The sequence below is a fragment of the Panthera tigris genome, chromosome A2, assembly GCF_018350195.1.
Source record: "Panthera tigris isolate Pti1 chromosome A2, P.tigris_Pti1_mat1.1, whole genome shotgun sequence".
NCBI lineage: Eukaryota > Metazoa > Chordata > Mammalia > Carnivora > Felidae > Panthera > Panthera tigris.
In genome coordinates this window covers 95678151-95702267 of record NC_056661.1, presented here as the reverse complement: position 1 = coordinate 95702267, position 24117 = coordinate 95678151, and the positions used below count along the sequence as shown (strand labels likewise).

Here is a 24117-nt window from a genome sequence, read left to right as displayed (position 1 = left end):
AACCAAACACAAAGCAGAGGTCAAAGTTTAGGCAAATGGTCCAGTTTAGAGTGTAGGATACAGCAAGGGGCATGGTAGGCTAGATGGTCAGATAGATATGTTTGAGTTAAATCATTGAGAGCTTTGAACACTGGGTATTATTTGATAAACCATGAGGAAAAATTATTTTTTAAACAAAGGTCCAAATATAAAGACTAGAGAATGGTCTATAAGCTAATACTTAGACATACATATTCTAGGCTAAATCAAAAAATGTTTGCCAAAAGAGCACGTTTTCAAGTTAGATCACAAACATCATACAATTATAGAAATGGTATATATAGGAAAGAAAAAAAAGGGGAAGTAGGACATATTGACCTACAATACAGAGAGAAAAAGTCATCAGTTTTGAACTATAAAGAGTGACTACACATATCTAAGAGCAATTTGAAATATTTTTTTCTGAAAAGTATTATTCACATAGAAATAGAAAACAAACTTCATACATTGTATAATTCATTTTTGGTGTAGGGGAACCTAAGAGGATTAACTCCTAGTCCACCCTAGTCCAGAATGCATTGTCTCAAAGGTTAACTATTCCCCAAATTATATTCAAAAGTGCTGAGGAAGAAGGAAATTATCGTTCTTTACCAAGAAATACCAAAATACCACACACTCCAAGCAACTTACTGAAGATTTGTTATGGTCATTAATTATATTGTGTTCGACAGTGGCATTATTTTCATGGCTGAACGTTTACAGTTTTATATAATTTTATATTCAGATAACATTGTGAAAATGTTCTTTTTTTTAAATTTTTTTTTTCTTAACGTTTATTTATTTTTGAGACAGAGAGAGACAGAGCATGAATGGGGGAGGGTCAGAGAGAGGGAGACACAGAATTGAAACAGGCTCCGGGCTCTGAGCTGTCAGCACAGGGGCCCGATGCGGGGCTCGAACTCACGGACCGCGAGATCATGACCTGAGCCGAAGTCGGCACTCAACCGACTGAGCCACCCAGGCGCCCCTGTTCTGTCTTAAAGTGTAGGCTGAGAAATAGATTCACAAAGAAAGTATAAACTGTGCCTATCTGCATGACGACCATTGCATTGGAGTGAAAAATTCAGATTTCGTGTGGTCTGTTTATAAGTGTAGTCATATTCTTGACTGAAGTTTTTCTGACATGAATTAACACTTCCATTCAACTGCAAGTAGCACAGACCTAAGTATTGAAGTTATTTAAACACAGTGAAAAAAATATGAGCAGGCCAAGTATATCAAATCTAGATTATGTAGATAAATCTTTACATTGTTTATTGCTTGGTCTAAATGGTTTACCTTCACATGCAAGGTACAAAATGCAAAACCAGATATTAAACCATCCAGATATAATCTACTGAATATCAATCCCAAGGAACTTCCCATTATTCAGTGAGATGAGAGGCAGTAGGAAGTGAGCTTATGGTGGAACATTCCTTATTAACTGATGATCTGTTGTTTCAATCACATTAAATTCTAGTTAATATCATGTCATTTGGGAGAGCAGTGGAGAGCACAGTAGTGATGAGCCTGAGCTGAAAATTCAGACTGCCTCAGTTAAAGCCTTGGTTCTGCCATTGGCAGGATGTGTAAGTGATCCCATGTCCTCATCTCCTTATCTACAGTTCTCAGTGTAGGTCTAATACCTGTCTCAAGAGGGATAGGGAGGATTAGGTGAGATTTTATGAATAAAGAAGCCAGTGAGCAGCACATAGGAAGAACTCAATGATCTTAGCTTTTTTTTCTTCCTTTTTTATTTCTTGTTTTTTTCCCTTGTGCCAAAACTATTCTGACATAATTGGAAACATGGCAGCAAGAAGTTACGGAGAGCTTGGGTAATTTAGAAGATGCCTGCAAAGAGAAAATGGAAAGAATACCTTGAGAAGAACATTTGTCTTTCCCAAACATTACCATTGGTTAACATACGTTATTTTGTTTACATGAAAATAGTTTCTTTACATCAATTCTTTCTTATATCTATCTATCTCTTCATCTATTTGCCTACCTTTAAACTCTAGCCATAGAGTTAAATGAAAAATTCCTGGGGGAAATTGCATAAACAATCACAGATACATGAAAGTATCTTTTGCATCTTTAAATACACTTTTGTTTGGCTATATCATTTACTTTAATCTGGCAAAGTAAGAATAAGATTTTTCTTTTGACATGTACAAGTTCATGCCCCAATCTCATTATTATCATAGAATATGGTGATATACCATGTGTAAAGAATAAAAATGAGGGAAAAATCATAATCATTTCTATAAATATTAAATATTATATGCTTTAAACTCTTGAATCTTCTTTCTTATCCTGTGTTATTTTAAAGAATTAAACTATCCCCATCTGAATAAATTCAGATTTTGCAGAACATGTCTTCTATTATAGACTGAACTTCCTTCTTTACATTCTTTTAGATATAGTATATGGAAATCTCACAGAGAAATGTCAGTCATGATTAAAGACTAATGGCAGATAGTAGAAAGAAGAACATTTAGAAAATGTACATATGCATGTTCCACTCACACATTATAAAGATGAATTATGTAAATTATTTAAGAACAATTACTAGTCTTATTAAGAGGTAATTGTGAATATAGTATTATTAATTTTCTTTCTTGATTAATTTTACATTCAAATGCAAAACTCTTCACTCAGTCAACATCTCATCTTACTGACCTTCATTCATTCTTTTATTCACTCAATCACTCATAATTTGTTTGATTCAAAAATCAAACATCATGGTCTAGTTTGTGCTAAATAATTATTACTTATTACATAACATATAGAAACACAACCCAGACTCATTAATTTTTAAATTTTTCTTTCTGTTGCTATTTTAGCCCATTTTATTGTTTGTTTTTGTTTGTATTGGTTTGATTTGGGGTTACAGTAATTAAATAAAATGTATAATGGAAATATTGGTCATTTATCCTTTCTGTTGATGTGGCACCCTTATTTTTGCAGTCTATATCATTTTATGAAAACTGGGAATGTGTGCCTTGGTTGGGAAGTTGGGTTCCCACTTCCCTTTCTTCACTTGGTTGCACCCTCCTCTTCCTTCACAGTATCATCTTCCCCAGAAAGGCTCATCTGCCCTTGCCTTGTCTCACCTCTTCAGAGTCACAAAGAGGTTTGCTGTACTCCTGTAGCACCATCTTTCCTGGCACTCACTGCACTGGAGTCTTTCTGCTCATAAGCACCCCAACCCCGAGTAGGAGCTCTGCGTTATTCATCTCAATACTCCCTGACACAGATTAAGATTAACCAACTCAATACGAGTTTCTTGAACTTGACTAAAATGGCACAGCTTTCCTCATATCCCTTTCAAATTACAGTGTTACTTGAGGATGCTGTAACAAGGCTAAATTCCAATCATAAGATAACAGCTTCTTAATTATAGCGCTTTGGCCTTTCATTTTGTTTTTTGTTTTTTTGTGTGTTTGTTTCTGATCTTTAGAAAAGTTCCTCAATAAAAATGTCATATTGCAATATTCTCCCATGAAGGTCTACATCATAACTTAGAATTTCAGTATGAATCTACTACTCTGTTTTCTTAAGGCACTGTTTCTATGATAGCTTCCTTCATGAAAGCAGGAGTTATTTTTTTTTATTTTAGCAGAAAAAGTATAACAGAATCTGTCAAGATTGGCCATGTATGTATGAGGTTATGATGTCATAACCTGGTATTGGATTTGGTGGAATATAACGTCAAGTCAGTAATTCAGACAAATACCTACTTGTAGTTCATGAAATGTCTATGCCCTCCAGCTCTGTTGAGAATAATAACCCAGTAACCACTGTATTTTGTGTGCAACATATGGCATGGCTGCAGGGAAGTACTCTAAGTGATAAAAATTAAAGAAAAAAAAAAGGTCATTCACTGTAAATAGTTACCATCTGCTCCCCAAGCAGGGTGGCAAGCAGCATCATGATAGAAATTTAGGTACTGTTCCCGCCCAGTCATAAATTGTGAAAGAGAACAGATGATATGTGATTTTATAAGTCACTTAGTAAACAGCCATTTCTGAGGCAAAGGGTTTAATTCTACTGGGAGTTCTCTGCCACAGGCAAGAAACTAAACCATAATCCAAAGTCAAAATAGAATTATCCTTCTTTCATTTTCAATGTCAGAGGCCACACTGGTTGAATCACTCCAAATGTCTTCAATTGGATTGCCCATTCTGATGAATAATGTATTAGACCTCACAGTAAAAGATGGCCAGACTGAAGTGCTCAAAAGGAAATAACATCATAGTGTAGTAAGAAAAAACACTCTAAGAGTGAAGAGTGCAGAGTGCAAGAGAAAGAAAGAAAGAAAGAAAGAAAGAAAGAAAGAAAGAAAGAAAGAGAAAGAAAAAGAAAGAAAGGCAATCTGTGTGTATGTGAGAGAGAGAGAGAGAGAGAGAGAGAGAGAGAGAGAGAGAGAAGTATAGAAGATTTAAAGATCGGGGTGCCTTGAGTGGCTCAGTCACTTAAGCGTCCGACTCTTAATCTCAGCTCAGGTCATGATCTCACGGGTTCATGAGTTTGAACGCCCAGCTCTGCACACAGACAGCGTGGAACCTGCTTGGGATTCTGTCTCTGCCCCTCCCCCCATCACAATAAATAAATAAACTTTAAAAAATTAAAAAAAGAAGATTTAAAAATCATACACTGAAATATGGATATTCATTCTTTGAATGGTAAAATTACAAATAAGTTTTCTTTCCATCTTCATGATTCTCTGAATTTTAGGGTTTTATGCAATGAACATATATTTCTTGTATAATCAGATAAAATATGTTACATTTTAATAAATCATATCAGAAGAGAGGAATTTAAATGGTTCAAGGTATTAGATTCCAGGAACTGGAAGAAATGTTTGTATGGGGGCTAAGAGAGTTTGAGGGATTTTGAGGCTAACTCTTAAGAGTCAGATATAGCATTTAATTAAGGCAGAGGAGAAAAGTTTATGCCAATCATGAAACCCAACAAATGAGGAAGTAGCAAAATCAAAATATACATGCATATAGGAAAGATAAGCTAAGATTCCTTTCCTTATAAGCATATTTTATTTGAAAGTAGAGCAATATTATTAAATTAGGTAATCAACCTTATTCACCACTTGGCTCTGACAGTGGACTTCCTTTACATATTGAGTCCACTCTACAAAATGAAAGAATTACTATTTTTGAGAATACTCCATTATGTGGCAGGATCCTAAGGCAATTCTAATTGAGGAGTTCTCAAAAAGTTTCGAGTAACATCAGCACACTGAAAAGAATATCACTCATTTTTATGTGTGTCAAATTATCAAGCAATTTGTTTTTAGAGTCACATTCTGTAAACTCTGAAAACAGAGACTTAAACTGAATGGCTGTATTTTTATGACCACACTTCTCTTCTTTATCACAGCTGACAGAAAAGCTCTCTCAGACTTTAGTTTTTGTGCACAGACTTGGGTCTCTTGCTGTTCCAACCTTAGTTATTTCCTTCCCTTGGTTTCCTACAATATGAAGCATAACCAATACCCACCAGTTGGTGGTCTTTGCTTCTTTAATGTTCTGTCAATGCTGACAATGTAAGGGGATGCTGTTGCTGCACTGAGCCTGGGAGAATAGCCACAGGAATCCTGTCTATCACACCTCAGATTGCCCCGCAATGCCTAGAACAATATTATGCACATGGTAACATCTCAAAGCCTAGAACAATATTAGGCACACAGTAACATCTCAATATTGATTTTGGTCGAGTGAGTGAAAACAACTTTTCATTTCCGTTATACAACCTACATTTAGTGGAATTCAGAATAAAAGGGTTCCATTTAGCACACACTTCTGAAAGAGTGGTTTTCCCCCGAGACTGTATCATAGCCTGAAATGACAGGGTTCTAGTACAGCTAGTACAGTTACAGGAAAGGGTATTCATTTCTCTTCATTTTAATTATTCATCTCCTGTTCCTGATTACATCAAATTTGAAGATACTAACTTCTATGTTTGCTTCCTGAAATCAGGATCATCTCATGTATATATATATAAATATAAACCTGTAAGTTTCCTTCAGATGTCTGTGTCTTTAGGAAGCAAGTATGTGCAAAGTGCATGTTCCCTAGCTAAATATAATTTATTGTTTTGCATCTTCAGTTCCTGTTTTATCTTAGGAAATGTGTTTCTCCAGTGATAGATCAGCCAGAAAATGCTGACATAATAGAGAACCACTCTGGGAATCCGCAAATTTGAGGTTGGCTTGTCAGTATCCAAAATAGCTTTAGCATATCATTAATCACTCAAAAGTATTTCAAAGGTAGAAAGAACTTTGTCAACCATTCATCCAGTGTTTCATAGTAAAGGTGAAAAAAGTGAGATCTAAAAGTTTAAATGACTTCTGAAGAACACATAACTAACAATTGACAAAATCAGGATTAAATGTAGTGATAACTGATAATGACTACTGTATAATCATTACATCATATTATTCCATACAATGAGAGATGAACAGTCAGTACATTTTTTTAAAAAATCAGAACCTTGGGGCACCTGGCTGACTCTTCGGTTGAGCGACTGACTCTTGGTTTCGGTGCAGGTCACTATTGGTGAGATTGAGCCCAGCATCAGGCTCTGTACTGGCAGCATGGAGCCTGCTTGGGATTCTATCTCCCTCTACCTCTGCTTCTCCCCTGCTTGCACTTTCTCTCTATCTAAATAAATAAACATTGAAAAAAAAGTCAGAACTCTGAGACTAGGTTATTACTGAGCAAACCACCCATAGCCTTTTCCAGTTTATCAATTCCTTGAGTGTAAGAACTGTGTCTTAAACATTTTTTCTCTCATATATTAAATATACCATCTAACAATATCTCTCAAACAGGACTTTTTGATATATTACTTGATTAACTGAGTACAGAATTAATATGTAATTAGATAATTACTTATTATAGAACTAATAATATAGTTATGCAATAAGAAATTGTTCTGATATGGAAAATTATGCCACATACATTTTTGGGGAGGTAATGTGAATGATCAAATACATATATTATAGAGTCCTAGCTCTGCTATATAATAGCTATGTGACCATGGGAAAATTAATTTTTTAAATGTTTCTTCCTTCATCTTACAATGGGAATAACATCTACCTCATGTGGTCGCTTTAAAGATTAAATGTGGTAGTCTGTGTAAGTACTTAAAGTGCCTTTATATGGAAAGTAGCCAATAAATATTGATTATGACCAGCTGAAAAATGAACATAATCATACCTAAACCTTGAAGTTTTTAGAATAGAAGCCAGGATTTAGACTGAAGCAGAAAAACTTATCTAGCTGGGAAAATTTTTAAATCTGTCTTTATTTTTGGAAGAAAGCAATGGGAAATGTGTCTTTATCTGCAGCCATTCTGGTGCCATAGAAATAGCAAAATGCTACAAGAATATTGCAGTAAGGACAAACACCATCGGATATCCATGACTAAATAGTTTACTGATGCTCAATGAATATTTGTTTTTTTTGTTTGTTTTTTGTTTTTTGTTTTTTTAACGTTTATTTATTTTTGAGACAGAGGGAGACAGAGCATGAACGGGGGAGGGTCAGAGAGAGGGAGACACAGAATCTGAAACAGGCTCCGGGCTCTGAGCTGTCAGCACAGGGGCCCGATGCGGGGCTCGAACTCACGGACTGCGAGATCGTGACCTGAGCCAAAGTCGGCGCTCAACCGACTGAGCCACCCAGGCGCCCCAATGAATACTTGTCAATAATAATGAAGAGATTATTTTTCCAAATAGAATTCTAAGCTTAGTTTGCAGGGAGGAATATTTAAAATTCTTTGCTAATGGGACACTTCTGTATCTATTTGCACAAATTTGTGCTCCATGTGAAACTATGTATTTTATAAATATTTGCATGGCTTACCCTAGAACTGAGAATAAAAACAGATAATACTCAAAATATGGCTGTCAATGAGAAACTAATGGCCATAATCTATTTTTTAAAGTGCTTTCAAGTGCAACTCTGTTTTAAGAAAGATGGAACTTGTCTAACATGATTGCAGACATATCAATACTTTACTCAAAACTTAGCATGACAGTTATGATGGCAGTGTCTCTGAAATTACACACTAAGTTTCAAGCCTTTCACTATATCAGATAAGTTCAATCGCACCTCAAATAATTTCGATTGTTGTGGATATCAGAATAACACATTTTTAGGTCCTCATGATTTATTGGGAATCTAAATGAGGATCTATCTGCCAAGTTGAACATGAAGACTTTCATAGAAAGTAAAATGCTGCTAAGCTCTCCCAAATGCTATAACTATATTGTGATTATTTATGCCACCCCTTTATTTCCTTTTTCAATTAATGCAGATGGACCTTATGGACTTCAAGTTAATTCTGACAAAGGGCTAAAAGTAGGGGAAGTGTTTACTGTTGACATTGGAGAAGCCATCTTGTTTTACTGTTCTGCTGATTCTTACCCCCCCAACACCTACTCCTGGATCCGGAGGACTGACAATACAACATATGTCATCAAGCATGGACCTCGCTTGGAAGTTACATCTGAGAAAGTAGCCCAGAAGCCAACTGATTATGTGTGCTGTGCTTACAACAATGTAACTGGACGGCGAGATGAAGCTCATTTCACAGTCATCATCACTTCTGTAGGTAAGTGTGACATAAAAGGCAAGGATCCCAAGGAGACACAAATGAATGCTGGCCTTCTAATAGTCCAATTTTATACCTGTGTGGAAGAGAAAGCCATTGTGGATTGTTGATAAACTTTAAGAAACTCTCTTTCCTGAGTAAACTAATCCATGGCTTCTATGAGTCAAAGAAAGAAAACCCAAAACAGAATGAAGGGGGAATTCAATTGTTAACTCTCAAGGACTATGAAGAAAAAGGGAATTCAATAAATGACTCTAAATATGCATTTATGCTCTTGATTTTACAAACAGGAATATAAGAGAAGCAGTTTACTCGTTGAAACTGGGTTTATATCTGCTATTGCATTAGCTCAGGTGAATAAATCTCAGTAAGTTGGAAATCTGGTTTTCCTACTATCTAATTTGACTCCTCTTCTCACTGTCTTTCATGGGCCTCCCTTCCTCTTTTATCACTTAAACACCTGCAATCTGTGGAAGTTCTCAACAAGGGTCTCAACACCTTGGAAACTACAAATTTTGTAGGTCTGTGAAATTTGACATTCTTTAGAAATTAATTCTAAATTCTTCAGAAAAATCTGATTTTTCAGAAAGCTTATTGATCCACAAAAAGGTAAATATCACTGCCCAAAAATGTATGCTTGTCAAATTCCCATCCTTTTAAGCCTTCTCTTCTCTGTAATATAATTTTATTTTCCTATATGATTTCCTTCACTCCCATGGTTTCATATAACACTGGTGCATCCCAAATCTATATCTTTAAAGCTCTAAGACTGTATACTCAGTTACCTTCTGATTATCTCCAATTTGAAATGCCAGAGGCAGTGTATAAGTCCAACATACCAAAACTGAACCATCTTCTTTCCCCCAAATAACTATTATTTCTGTATTCCCTGTTTAAGTGAATGGCCCTGCTGTCTACCAACCTAAACCAGAAAGCTAAATGCCACTTCAGACCCCTTTCTCTTGCTTATTGCTGTGCCCAGCATCCCATCACCACGTTTGTCCATTCTCCTTCCTTCCTACCTCTTAAACCCATTTTATTCTCTCCTTATTCCTTCTCCTTCTTTCCTGAATTTCTTCTCCTCTCCCTCTCCTTTTCCCTCTCCCTTTCCTCCTCCTCATCCCCCTCTTCCACCTTGTCCTCATCCTCCACCTTTTTCTCCTTTTGCTTCTTCCTCTACTACTTCTACTGCTACTATCAAGTCCTTCCTGGACTCAGCTTTGCACATAAAGACAAGTCAGTATCCACCTGGGGAACACCTGACAGCAGGCTTGGGCAGGGATGGGTGGCTAGGGTGCCTATTGGTGGTGTAGGAACAAGTGAGCAAAAGATAACACCAAACAATACTTTCTCCATTGATATCTTCTCTTTCTCTGTCTTTACAGCCCTTGTGTCTAGATTAGGGCCCATAATATAGAAAGAGTTAATACATTTTGTTGAATAAATGAAGCAAGAATATAATCCTTATAATTCTTAGGCTAAATGTTTTAGTATGTAGCTATTGGGCCGTGCGCGTCAAAATCACCTGGGGAGGTCTAATGATGTATTTTCATTAAGACACCTCAGACCTATTGGGTCAGGATCTTGAAAGTAGGATCTAGGAATCTGAATATTAAACAAGCACAAGTGTGGCAATTATGTGTTTAAGGTGTTTCTTTTTCCCCTATAGTCTTTTGAGCTTATTAAAAAGCCACCAAGAATTCTAAGACTATAACAAACTACAAATTGATAAAGAAATGCATAGTGGATAGAATCCCTCCATGATTCCTTAAAGTTGAATGTATTCATATTTGTGAAATCACCTGAATATATTGGAATTTGTATAACTGTCATGGTGAAGTTTTATTTTTTTATGTGAAGAAAATACCACACTGTCTAGAAAAGTGTTATCCAATAGAAATTTTTGCAGTGAAGGAAATATTTGATCTGCACTAGCCAGTATGGTAACCACTACCTTCATTTGGTTTTTGAGCATTTAATTTCTTTAATGTTTACTTTTATTTTTGAGAGAAGGAAAGACAGAGCATGAGTGGGACAGTGGCAGGGAGAGAGGGAGACACAGAATCAGAAGCAGGCTTCAGTGGCTTTTGAGCATTTAAATTTAGCTCTGCAACTGAGGGACTGAATTTATGTTATTTATTAAATATTTAAATTTTATTTTAAATTATAAATAAATTAAATAGCCACATGTATCTGGCGGCTACCATATTGGACAATGCAGCTCTAGAATTTTTACCTGAGTTATGTGTCATTTGGGAAGTAGATAATAATTTATTTCCTTTATAGCTCCCCAAAGCATATCTGTGTTTAGGGTGCTCTAAATCTGACGCTCATTTATTCATTATTTAGCACCTAATATTGGCCAAATACTGTGATAGGCATTGAGAATGCCAACTGAAAAAAAATTCCTGCTAACAAAATGACCACAGCTTAATATACACAGCAGGCATATGAACAGCTAAGGTGCATCATTTGCTTTCTATTTTATTAAAATTTTATTAGGATTAACCAGCTCTTAACCTCAGTGGCTGACCAAAACGTAATTTTAAAGCAAGCCATAATTAAGCATATAAAGTAGTTGACTAGCAATCTGGGTGTCATCTTAGACTTGTTCCTTATGCTCATTGCAAATGAAAACATAGCTCCAATATGTAGTTGTATACCACATTGACAACTTTCACACTGCCTGAACTTTCTCCATTAATATTTGGCTAAGGTATTTTCATAATATCAGAAGCCCCCAATATTTGATTAAGATCTTATTACTGATGCCCAAAGACAGCTACAGTCTTTATATCAAATAATTGCCTTTTGCAAAATATAAAAAACCTGTTTGACCTGTACAAAGACCAGGTATTTGTTATTATAGTAAATAAGAAGAGCAGGTGCTTATTTTTCAGAGGGATTCAGAGTTGTCAACATTAGTGACCTTTTTCTGGTTTTTAGAGCTATTTTTCAACTCCTATATGTCCACAGAACTTTAACTCAAACAGCAACAAATGCCAAAGAAAATGAGTAGTATTGATGTGTTTTAAGTATTTGATTTTTTTTTAAGTTTTCCAAATTAATGAATCTCCGCAATGGAGATTAAATATACACTAACCTACAGTGAAAAAATGAACATCACTTGTAACTACCATTTGAGCACTTACTGATCATACACTCTGAGAAGCAATCTATGTTAAGATCTGTAGAGAATTTTGAGGGATAAGATACCTGCCTCTGAGATATTTTCAGAGCCAAGTTGTATTTGGTGTAACCAGAGTCTAGTACTAAGAAATAGATGAACGTTTTTGTTTTTAGTGAGGCACATAACATGGTGGCCAACCAAAAAGTTTCAGCAAAAAGCTGTGGAGGGCAATGGACAAAGGAGTCAAAGATGACTCCAAGATCACAAATAAGGAAAGAAAATAACAAGGTCAGGAAAGAATCAAAAGTTTTATTGGAGACTTTCAGTTGGGGAGAGGAAGGCCAGAGAAAGTGATGTTTGGCTCCAGATGGTGCCTTCTACCTAGGGGCTACGATTCACATCTAATTTGAGACATTAATTGACCTTTCTGTCTCAGTGGAGATATACTACAGAAAACAGAGACAATGGGCAACGTCACACAGCTAGTAAGTCATAAAATAATATCTGAATTCAAAGCCCTTGTTTTAATCATTATATAAACTGCCTCCCTTGACATTCTTGACTGAGAATATCAGTAAGACTATGGTCTTTCTAGAACGTATACCACATATCCAGCATAGTGTATATTTTCTCATCACCTTAACTAACTTTGTGCTATACACAAAGAGATACTCTGGTTTGTCCATGATATGTATATGCTTTCATATTAATGAGAAATTATGAAATACCTGTAACTAAAAATAGTATCTAAAATATAAGTTTCAAGGAAACAATAGCAATAAAAATAATACATTAGCATTTGTATTTGAAAAATAAATGATTTTATTTATTTGATTAAGGACTTCCTTGAATGCAGATGTCCATGATTTACAATTTTAATGGGGTCTAAACCACTGTTGTGACATGCAATATATATAAAATGAAAGTTTATGATGAGAATTCAAGTGTTCACACTTAATGAAGATATTCAAATATATAAATTATTAGAATTCCCAAGAACCACATGGCTATAATTCAGAATTTAGATATAATAGAAATGTCTTGAATTTGTATGTGATCCTAAGAAATCTATTACTTTGAGAAAGAGATAAAGAGAGAACGCGCGTGCGCACACATGGGGGAGGGGCAGAGAGGGAGAAGGAGAGAGAGAGAATCCCAAGCAAGCTCTGCACCACCAGCATGGAGCTCAATGTGGGGCTTGAACTCACAAACCATGAGATCATGACCTGAACCAAAGTCTGACACTTAACTGAGTCACCCAAGTGTCCCTATCATTTTTTTATATGTATTTCTATTGTACACCATTTCATACAGAAGAGAATAGGAAAATGATCCAAAGTAGGAAAATGAATTGACTAATTTCTTCTACCTAGAAACTTCTCATGTTAAGATCTTAAGGAGACATATTTCACTTTGGGCCACTGGAGAAAACAGCTAAGATAGAACTACAGCCCTGACATCCAGACCCTAAGACGTTAGACATCCCCATGAGCTTTTAGCACAGAATAACTGTGTCAGTCAGGTGGAGCCATGGGAGAGTATAGAAACAGCACCCCTCCCCAATATGGGGCTTTCATCTCTATAGGGACAGGAATCAGCTGTCATAATCAGCAAGCAGACTGTCTGAGAGAGATCTCAGAACTCCATTCTGATCTCGGAATAGACGAGCAGACTGGTGGCATATGGCTGCCCTGTTCTGGGTGCAGTCTCTCAAACAGCAGGGCTGTGATGCCATGGAAACCACACCTCTTGCCCATATTTGCACTTAATTATGTTATTTCATTTTATTTGTTTGCCTAGGGAGGGGGCAAATAGCATTTGCAGTAGGGCTTTGGTAAATGAGTCAATCATATTTAAATAATGAAGAGAATGGCATGCTATGAGCTAAACAGTAGGAAACTCTCTAAAAGAAAGAATGGGGCTCCTGCAAGTGTCTAGAACTGCATTCAGAATTCCTATACATTCTCTGTAGCAATAGGATCAGAATTTATCTGCTGCCTTACTTTCAAGTGGGAGTTTCAGAAGTCCATCTCTCCAAGACACACTTGCCTAGAACGGAGACTACAGCAACTATGCCCCTTGATTTGATCCTTGACATATTTGGCATTTTTTATTTTGTGAAAGGAAGCAAATTTCAAGTTCTGGGATGGAGAATCAGTGTCAAGAGATAGTCAGGATACTCTAGAGGAGAAGGAGGCCTAACAGGGAATATCATTTGTTCTGAGAAAAGGGACTATGCTTATTCCTCTTTTTCCAGGGAAAGGATTTGCCATAGCCAAGGTTTTGGGGTGACAGACATTGGCCACTATAGGGTGGTTCTCTGATGTAGAGCTAACAGAGCTAAAGGGAAAAGAGGCAAGAGGACAATAAGGAAGGAATCTAAAGAGATAAGGAAGTAATGGTAAAGGGAATAAGTGGGATCCTCTGAAGGACAGAATGTGCAAATTCGATCATTTTAGGAAACACAAATCAAAAAGGACAAAAAGTTAAAAATGAAGGAGACGCAAGGAGATGTCTTATCCAAATGTAAGACATCTAATCATTGTATGTTAAACTAACTGCCAGGCTTCAGAATCATGGAAGTGCCTGGCAAAGAGCTTATGTATTCAAGAGTGTAACTTCACCATTAGAATGAGAAGTACTTGGAAATAATAATTATTAGCATATTTTCAAGATTAAGGGGGTAAAAACAGCAAAGACTATACTAAAATATTTTCCTGCGGTTTTTCTCATGGTATAAAGCACATAACAGAAGCTTGAGAAGAATAAATCAGCATTCAATACTTTTTTGAGGGGTTAGTGGAATTTTGGTGAAGACAATCAAGAAGTGAAACAGCTGAAACACATCAAGTCTGGTGTTAGAAAAGGTGGAAGGTAAAAGTGATTATATAGGAGCCTACCTGCCATTACAAAACCACTCTTTGACTATGGATTAACAGGAAAAAAATGAACTTGCAGTCAGAAAAAAACCTATGTTCCAGTCTTAGTTATGACTTACTGTAGCAAATATTTTAGTTTCTTGGAGACTATTTCTTTATCTGTACCTATAAATGGTACTTTAATTTTTAAAATTATTTACATTTTAGTGATATGATACATCTCTACCAAATAAATGGGAAACAAATGTACATTTGGTTTTAATTACATATGATGATTATACATTTAATTGTGCATATCTGAAAATTGGCTAGTTTTGATTTTAATATATGATCTAGAATGAAGAAATAGAAGGGAACCTGGGTGGCTCAGTTGGTTGAGCATCCGACTCCAGATTTTGGCTCAGGTCAAAATCCCCCAGGGTCGGGAAATCGAGTCCTGTGTCCGGCTCCGGCTCCATGCTGAGCAGGGAGCCTGCTTAAGATTCTCTCTCTCTCTCTCTCTCTCTCTCTCTCTCTCTCTCTCTCCGCCCGTCTTCCCCTCTCAACTCTCTCTCTCAAAAAAAAAAATTAATTAAATAAAACGAAGAAATAGAGAATTCACTTGCTAAAAGTGGTGCCCAAATCATATTCTATATTTAGTATTTCACCCTTATTACTTTGCTTTTCTATCCCTGCTGGTGTTTCAAGAGAGTATTCTATTTGCCTTTATCTTACTGACAATGACACCAGAGTATGGGTTCTTCCAAATTTATATTTTAAAAGTAAAACAGATTAGCTTTTGTTGAGTTTCTAAAATTCTACCTCTAGGATAATAGAGAATGTGGAAATCAATCATACAAAGAACAATAAAACCATTCAGGGATTTTGATTCTGAAGAAGAGAATTCTCAGGGGAGATGTGACAGAAAATCATGCAGAAAAAGGATTTGACTTATTAGTTATAATTTCGTTGGTAGAACTGAAGAGATTTGAGCTTAATGGTGGAAGGATTGCTGTTTCTCATATAATGGTCAGGTAGAAGTGATGGAAAGAGCATAGAACTATAGTCAGACATTATTGAGTTCAACTTTGTGTATCCTGAGTGTTAGCTGTCCCATCTTTTATATGGAACTTATTCTTGTATTTTGGAGGCCAGTGGAAGTGGTAAGCAGTAAAAGTATTAATTTTGGTTAGTTTTTTTTTCATCTTCAAAGTCTAAGACACAAAGAAAAAATGTATAACCAACAAGCAACTAGAGAGGAAAAGAGAAATAAAATGAAGTCCTGATTAATCCAAATGAAGATAAGAAAGGAGAGACAAGAATGGAGGAAATATAGAAAAAATAATAAGATTGTAGATCTAAAACAAAATATATTAATAATTTCATTAAATATTAAGGTACTAAATATTCCAACTAAAAGACAAAAAATGTCAAACTGGATTACAAAATACTATTCAGGAGCACCTGGGTGGCTCAGTAGGTTAAACGCCTGATTTCAGCTCAGGTCACAGTCTCATGATTTGTGAGATTGAGCCCCACATCCAGCTCTGTGCTGACAGTGTGGAGCCTACTTGGGATTCTCTCTCTCCCTCTCTCTCTCTTCCCATCCCCCACTCATACTCTCTCTCTCAATAAATAAATAAATAAACTTAAAAAATACTATTCAATGCAAAAAATACTATTTGATGATTATAAGATATACATTGTATATATAAGGATACTGAAAGATTGAAAGTAAAAGGATGAACAAATAAACCATACAAATAGCCAAAAGAAAGCTGATATACCACTACTATTATCAGACAAATTACATAAGAATTGGATAAATTTTTTGAGACAAGAAGTAATACTTTAGATTAAAAAAGTGGACATTTCATAAGAGTAAAGTGGTCTCTCGAGGCACCTGGGTGGCTCAGTCAGTTGAGCGTCCGACTTCGGTTCAGGTCATGATCTCACAGTTTGTGGGTTCGAGCCCCACATTGGGCTCTGTGCTGACGGCTCAGAGCCTGGAGCCTGCTTCAGATTCTGTGTCTCCCTCCCTCTCTGCTCCTCCCCTGCTCATGCTGTCTCTCTCTCTCTCTTTCAAAAATAAATAAAATCGTTAAAAAAAATTTTTAATAAAAAAAAAAAAAGAGTAAAGTGGTCTCTCCAGCAGGAGGATGTAAGCATTCTGAACTTGTATGCATCTACTAGCAGTGCTTCAAAGTGTATCTAATAAATAGCAAAAATTAACAAAGTAGAAAAATCCATAATCAGAGTAGGAGATTTTAGCGTACATCTCTTGGTAACTAATAGAACAAACAGGCAAAAACTTAGTAGGAATAGAGAAAAATAATCTGACCTAATTGAATTAATATAGAATATAACATACAACAACTGTAGAATATACCCTCTTTTCATATGACCATGTATATGGTCATCTTTCTAAAATCTTGGTATTCAAAAGATTGAAATCAAACAGAGTCTGTCCTCTAGAGTAGACTTCAACTAAAAATCAATAACAGAAAACAAAACTAGAAAAATTCCCAACTTAAATAAATAAAGCAACATGTTTTCTAAATAGCCCATAGGTCAAATAAGAAATCTCAGTGAAGGGGTGCCTGGGTGGCTCAGTTGGTTGAGCAGCCGACTTCAGCTCAGGTCATGATCTCATGGTTTGTGAGCTCAAGCCCCGTGTCGGGCTCTGTGCTGACAGCTGAGAGCCTGGAGCCTGCTTCAGATTCTCTGTCTCCCTCTCTCTCTCTTTCTCTGCCCCTCTCTCGATCACACTCTGTCTCTCTCTATCTCAGAAATAAATAAACATTAAAAAAATTTTTTAAAGAAATCTCAATGAAAATTATAAAATATTATAATTTTATAATATAATAATTTCTTAATCATGCAAATACTACTTATAAAAAACTCACTGGATGTGTTGTTCTATAGTAAGATTGTCTACACTTAAGAAAGTGATGGAGAGGGGTGCCAGTGTGGCTCACTCAGCTGAGTGTCCGACTCTTGATTTCAGCTCAGGTCATGATTTCATGGTCATGAGATCGAGCCCTGAGTCAGGCATGGAACCTACTTAACATTCTCCCTCTCCCTCTGCCCCTCTCCCACGTTACTCTCTCTCTTTCTCTGAAATAAAAAAAGACAAAAAAAGAGAAAGTGATGGAGAAAATAATAATGCCAAATAAATTTAAGAGTGTATTATGTCCATAGCCATCACATTATCTATGGCACAAAAAATTGAGGAAATATTCTTCCAGCATCAAAAACTATTATTCAGTCCAGCATTATTCACATGATTGATGAATGAATGAAGTTCCAATGTATGCTGTCATTTCCTCTTCATCACACTAAATATCAACCAACATTCATATTAAAACTAAACTTGTTCATTTATGATGTAACCTATTTCTTTGTTCAATTACATAGTAATCATAGTAGTTATTTAAAGTCTAATTTTTTCAAAATATGGTTGAATTTAACCCATAGACGGAAAATATGAGAGTTTAGCAAAAAGCAACAAGTGCATTTCCTGAGAATCAGCTATGTGTAATTAACAGTAAAGAGTATTGCATATTTTATAATTATTTCTAAGTTATGTGCTACACTTCCTTTATACCATTAAAATTTGTAATTTTTGTATGTATATATGTGAATACATTTTTTTGAGACTCAATTACTGGTAGGCCACTGGATAGTGTCCTATTTACATAATACACTTCATATAAGACTCTCTGGCTGCCCCAAATTCTAGAGTATTAGAGAAACAACAAAACTTAAAGGCCTCTCACTCTAACCTCATTTCACTAGTGTGAGAATCAAGGCCATCAGTCAAGTGGCTCACCCAAAGTTGCCCAGCTCTTTAGAAAGAACAAACCTGTGAGGTAGGAGCAGAGTAACTGAAGAAAGGCTCAGACCTCACAAAGAGACCACCCAGATGCTAAAGTAGTTCCGAACTAAAAAGGCCAGCTTTCCAACAGTGGGAGAATATAAATTATTAGGAGAGAAAATAAGGAAAAATAATCTTTCTAATAAGTTTTTGGTGTTCTAGTCTAGATCTAGAATCAAAAATCACATACCACCTGCCTAGAAAATCCACGTACCTGGTTTATACTAAGAGTGAGACAAAAGGAAAGAGAGAGAACCACTTAGCATCTGGGGATATTTGATACGATGAGATCAAAGTTAAATGGTTAAATGGTGGTGAACACTATTGGAAAGTATGACATAAGCTATATACGACATCTATTTCAACACATCAGTTGTATCCTGGGCAGCTTACCACATTTATATCCTTAGCAAATTTAGGCCATTGTGATCAAATCGCTCTGTGTCCTAAAATAAGTGCATTCCTTCTGCTTGGTCTTTCTCATTCTCACTCACCTGCTCACTCTCGCTCTCTCATGTTCTCTCTCTCTCTCTTTCTCTCTACATATAAACATAAAATAAGTAATATATAATATACAGATGCAGTAATGTCCCCAGGTAAAGCATAAAAAAGTCAAACCATATAGTAACTTATTATTGATCTTTAATAAAAATATTTAAAATATGTCTTTTTATTTAGGACTCGAGAAGCTTGCACAAAAGGGGAAATCATTGTCCCCTTTAGCAAGTATAACCGGAATATCACTCTTTTTAATTATATCCATGTGTCTTCTCTTCCTATGGAAAAAATATCAACCCTATAAAGGTAGGTTAAAATTAGAAAGAAAATTTACAAATGGTTTTATATATGTGCTAAAAATTACCTTACTGTGTTTTTTTTCCTCTTGGTTTTAGTTATAAAACAGAAGCTAGAAGGCAGGTAATACATACATTTCTACAAATATATTTTTTTCTTGAATGCCTTTTCCTCAGTTATTATCAGTAACAGAAATACCTCTTTGTCTTTTCAGACCAGAAACAGAATACAGGAAAGCTCAAACATTTTCAGGTAATGGCTATGCTGAAAGGGACTAATGTAATGTTAATGTATATTAATTAATATTGCTCATTTTAATTATTATATATAATGTACTATTGATGTAATATAATTCATATAAGGTATGAACTGCTATAATGCAAACAATCCCTTAACTTTGAATAGTGCCCTCATTTTACAAAGTGCTATCCCTTGAATTGGTTTTACTGTAAGTCATACAAATCTGTAAAATAAACCTGAAAGGCACTGAACTCCATTTTATAGGCTAGAGAACCAAGGCTCAGAGATTAAGTCACTTGCCCACCATCACTGAGTTCTTCTGAATCCTAATTTATTGATCCTTTTATTATTTTGAAAATGCCCAAGACCCTCTCACTTCATTCATTCCTAAAGCAGGGACAATGCTGGCAGCTCCCTCCCCAGGAGCAGTGGGCAGGGAGGTTTGGCAGGTTTGCTGCTTCTTTGTCCCCAGCTGGCCCCCTTATTGCCCTTCACTATTGATTCCCTACTGAGTTGTTATAAATTAAGAATGGGGCTACCCTCCAGGCCTTGGAGTCACATGATGCTGGGTTTCAGTGCCCTGTATGCCACTTTTTCCCAATGTCACCTTGGGAAAACTAACTAATTTTTTCTGACCTCAATTTTCCTCATCTATATAATGGAGGTAATTACTGCCCCCTCCCTCCACCAGGGCCACGAGGAGAATTAAATACAGTGATGTAGGTGGAGTGCCTAATATGCCAGGATGCTTAGTGAATGTGGGTCTGCATCCTCTTATCAAGCCCCAGAGACCATCTGGTTCCTCCCAACCACCCCACTCCCATCATTTTACAGATGATAGTTTGGGTGATGTTGATATTACACTGCATTATATTTTGTACATATGGGCAGCTACAATAGTACATTATATATAATAATTTAAAATGAATAATATACATTATACATTGATATTAGTAGTTCTGGTGGTCTCTATTTTAGATCTGACAGGGTGTAATAAATACTATGTGTAGACTAAGAGATGCTGTGATTCCCAGGCTGAAGCCTTGGTGTGCTAACTCTCTGAGTTAGTTACAAAGGACAAAACTGCCCACGTGCGTTTATTTGACTATATGATACACCATTCCCACATCAGGCTTTAAGAATAATTGTCCCAATTCAATTCCAGTTCTCAGCTTCAGAATGAGTGATTTCCAACACTGCTTAGTTGACAATATGACCACAGGGAATTAGTAAATGTTAAATTGGTTTTATACACATATCACTTGAAACAAACAATAACGGTAAGTTTTACAAAGTCTTAAAAAAAAACTACAATAGCAGATGGAGGTATTTGATTTGTAAGTAGTATTTGTTTTACATTTCAGGCCATGAAGATGCTCTGGAAGACTTCGGAATATATGAATTTGTTGCTTTTCCAGATGCTGCTGGTGTTCTCAGGGTTGGTTTTCCTAATGGCTGATTAACCAGAGGTGTAAGCAGCATTCACTTAAGTGCTTGGGCAGTGTGGTCAAGTGGTTGCACTACCTTCAGCAGAGTTTGCTCGCTCTGTAAAGAAAGATGTTGTTGGATCTGAGGAGCTAAAGCATCTTTTGTGGCCTTTATAAATAAGGCTAACACGAATTAGGAAGTTACACTAATTCGTAAACATTCTTTACCTGGTAAGCTCAGTGAAGAGAAAACCAGCTAGGTTGAAGTTCAAGAGAACCGAACAAATAGGGAATCGGGGACCCTGATTTAAATCATTTTGCATCACCTTCATGGCTACAGCCTGTCACTTCACTGAACTCTCTGTCTATACCTCAGTTTTTTCTTCACTTCCCCTCATGTTTTGCGGAGACAATTGATCATACCCTTATGCTGTCCAGAAGAAAGGTACTATGTAAACCCAAATTATGCAAGTGCACATCTTTACTTTTATCCTAAAGTTGCCTGCGATGCAAGAAGGGGAGCTTTTACACTGTTGAAACATTTTGTTTTTCAGTGTGCAAAGACAAGATCTTCTAAAACAATCAGTTTTGTTTAACAGACATAAAGAATGTTCTCTAATCAGCTCATTAACATTTTTATAGAATTTTGTAAGGCCTCTGCTTCCTAGTTCCCCTATAATAGCTCACTTAGGGAAGGGACCATAAACAGACTACTTGCTTTGGGCATTTTCCTTTTTTTTTCTTCTTAAAGAACTATTTGTCATTAGGGATTAGTTACCTCACCTGTTCAGTGAATTCTATCAATGTGTACGGTTCATCCAGTAATTTTCCTAACCACCGACTTTATTTCACAAATGCCATGTGAGTAATAGAGGGAGACTGATTGGATTTCATCCTTCTGAGGGCAAGTCGGCAGCACCAGCTCCCACATCATCACAAAGCTTTGCACTGCCCTATTCAGTCTCAGACAGCATTGACTCACCTTTCACTTCTACAACCAAAAAGACAAAAATAAATATTTGTAGATCAATTATTTCAAACAGCTTCTCACCACAGCAGAAAGCACCCCTCTCAGGTGTGGCTTTTAAGTAGAAAAGCAGGAAACTGAAGAGCTAATAAGACTTAGAATTGAATTTTTGAAGCTGGGAGTTTCTTTATTTAAAATAATGCAGTTTGGGGGTGCCTGAATGGCTGTCGGTTAAGCGGCCAACTTCGGTTCGGGTCATGATCACTGGTGAGTTCCACCTCTCATTGGGCTCTGTGCTGACAGCTCAGAACCTGGAGTCTGCTTCAGATTGTGTCTCCCTCACTCTCTGCCCCTCCCTCACTTGCACTCTCTCTCTCTCTCTCCTCAAAAATAAATAAAACATTAAAAAATTTTTAATTAATAAAACAACGCAGTTTTTATTCCTAGGAATTCATTAGAAAGGAGTGGGATCTATGTAAAAAATTTAAATTTAGCCTGTGATTAATCAGTACTCGGTTTCAAGATGTTATTTCAGAGGACCTCTATTTGCCCAAAATACTATAATCCCTAAGAACATGAGGCAGAGAAATGAACACTTTGACTACATATCAGCCCCACTTATTTCTGTCATAAGTACAATAATGTAATTTGGAGCCATACCAATCTTCAAAGCCGAAAATTCCTGAGGAATCAGTGAAGGTTCTTCAACTGCTGGTGCCAGGTGCTTTGGGAAAAAGTGAGAAATCAACACCAACAACAGAAAGAAAAGCATGAGCAGCAGGACACGTGTAGGAGAACCTATGTGGGAAGAAGCCGGCATGGTGGTTCTGTGTAAAGATTAGCAGCCAAATGCAATGGCTTTGAGAAGAAAGGGAAAAATAATATTAAAACCAAGATATCAAAATTGAAGTTAAGAAGGGAAACAAACTCAATTACTAACTTTTGGGGTTTTTAAAAATGAGAATAATCTCTTGGCTTGTTGTGGCACACGTACACATGGACTCCTCCTCCTCTCTCTACTTGCTGGAATTTTGCTGTCCGTTTAGCACCTCTTTGAGGAATTGGACAGAAAGCAAGGGCATGAAAGGAACAAATTTATTACTTGTTGCCAGCTCTAATATTAACTTAGGTAAGTAAGTTAGTTATTATCTATAGATTGCTTTTATCATAGGTCCTGGACACCCCCATACCAAAGAAAATCAAGAGTTGATCTCAAGTACACTTGACCCTTGAACATCATGGGGGTTAGGGGTGCCAACCCTACCCAGTCAAAAATCTGCCTGTAACTTTTGACTTCCCCCAAACTTAACTACTAATAGCCTACTGTTGACCAACAGTCTTACCAATAACATCAACAGTCGGTTAATGCATAGTTGTCTTATATACTGTATTCTTACAATAAAATAAACTAGAGAAAAGAAAATGTTGGGTGGTTCAGTCAGTTAAGTGTCTGACTTCAGATCAGGTCATGATCTCGTGGTTTGTGAGTTCAAGCCCTGCATCAGGCTGTCTGCTGTCAGCACAGAGCCTGCTTTGGACCCTCTGTCCCCCTCTCACTCTGCCCCTCCCCCACTTGCTCTCTCTCTCTCTCTCTCTCTCTCTCTCTCTCTCTCACACACACACACACACACACACACACTCTCAAAAATAAAAAAAATAAACATAAAAAAATAAGAAGAAATGTTAAGAAAATCATAAGGAAGAAAATATATATTTATAGTATTGTCCTGTATTTATTGAAAAATATCCATGTATAAGTGGACCTGCACAGTTCAAAGCTGATTTGTGCAAGGGTCATCTGTACAAACTGTAAACCAAAATCTCCTTGGCACATAAATGAGAGGATGAATCACATATCCTAGGGCTGCGCTTTGAGAACTTTAGCAAGTGGAATGGAAACAGTTTCCAAAGAAAACACAAAGCTAAGATGTTCCAATGTAACATAGCAGGCTAAACTGGAATGAGTTGTCAGATGATTTATCAAGGGCAAGAGTCCTCTAGGTGGAGCTGTATAAACAGGGAGGCCTGAAAATAGGAAATGTGATGAAAATCGGAATAGCTCGGGATGAGGAGGGGAACCAGACTTTACCTAACTAATTGGAATGCAATGTTTACAGGGAAAAAGAACATTATCGGATACAAGAAAGGGGAGTTAATAAAACATGAAT

General features: G+C 36.4%; 1 protein-coding gene and 2 long non-coding RNA genes across 5 annotated transcripts in view; 1 reads left to right on the top strand and 2 right to left on the bottom strand.

Moving 5' to 3' along the window:
- HEPACAM2 (HEPACAM family member 2) overlaps positions 1-24117 on the top strand; it is a 42308-nt gene that overhangs the window by 14188 nt on the left and 4003 nt on the right. For both annotated transcript variants that reach the window (XM_015535105.2, XM_015535106.2), the window contains exons 4-8: positions 8359-8655; positions 19199-19324; positions 19414-19438; positions 19530-19567; positions 20920-20993. In XM_015535105.2, coding sequence (XP_015390591.1) covers positions 8359-8655; positions 19199-19324; positions 19414-19438; positions 19530-19567; positions 20920-20993 — 560 coding nt within the window. The remainder of the gene's footprint in view (positions 1-8358; positions 8656-19198; positions 19325-19413; positions 19439-19529; positions 19568-20919; positions 20994-24117) is intronic.
- LOC122233565 lies at positions 1750-8665 on the bottom strand. Its single transcript, XR_006211186.1, has 2 exons — positions 8598-8665; positions 1750-1869 (listed from the first exon to the last, which is right to left on the bottom strand). It is a non-coding gene; the product is annotated as an uncharacterized LOC122233565 (long non-coding RNA).
- LOC122233561 overlaps positions 19239-24117 on the bottom strand; it is a 47739-nt gene continuing 42860 nt past the window's right edge. For both annotated transcript variants that reach the window (XR_006211166.1, XR_006211169.1), the window contains 3 exons: positions 22610-22673; positions 21766-21973; positions 19239-21100 (listed from right to left, as the gene is read on the bottom strand). This is a non-coding gene — a long non-coding RNA (uncharacterized LOC122233561). The remainder of the gene's footprint in view (positions 21101-21765; positions 21974-22609; positions 22674-24117) is intronic.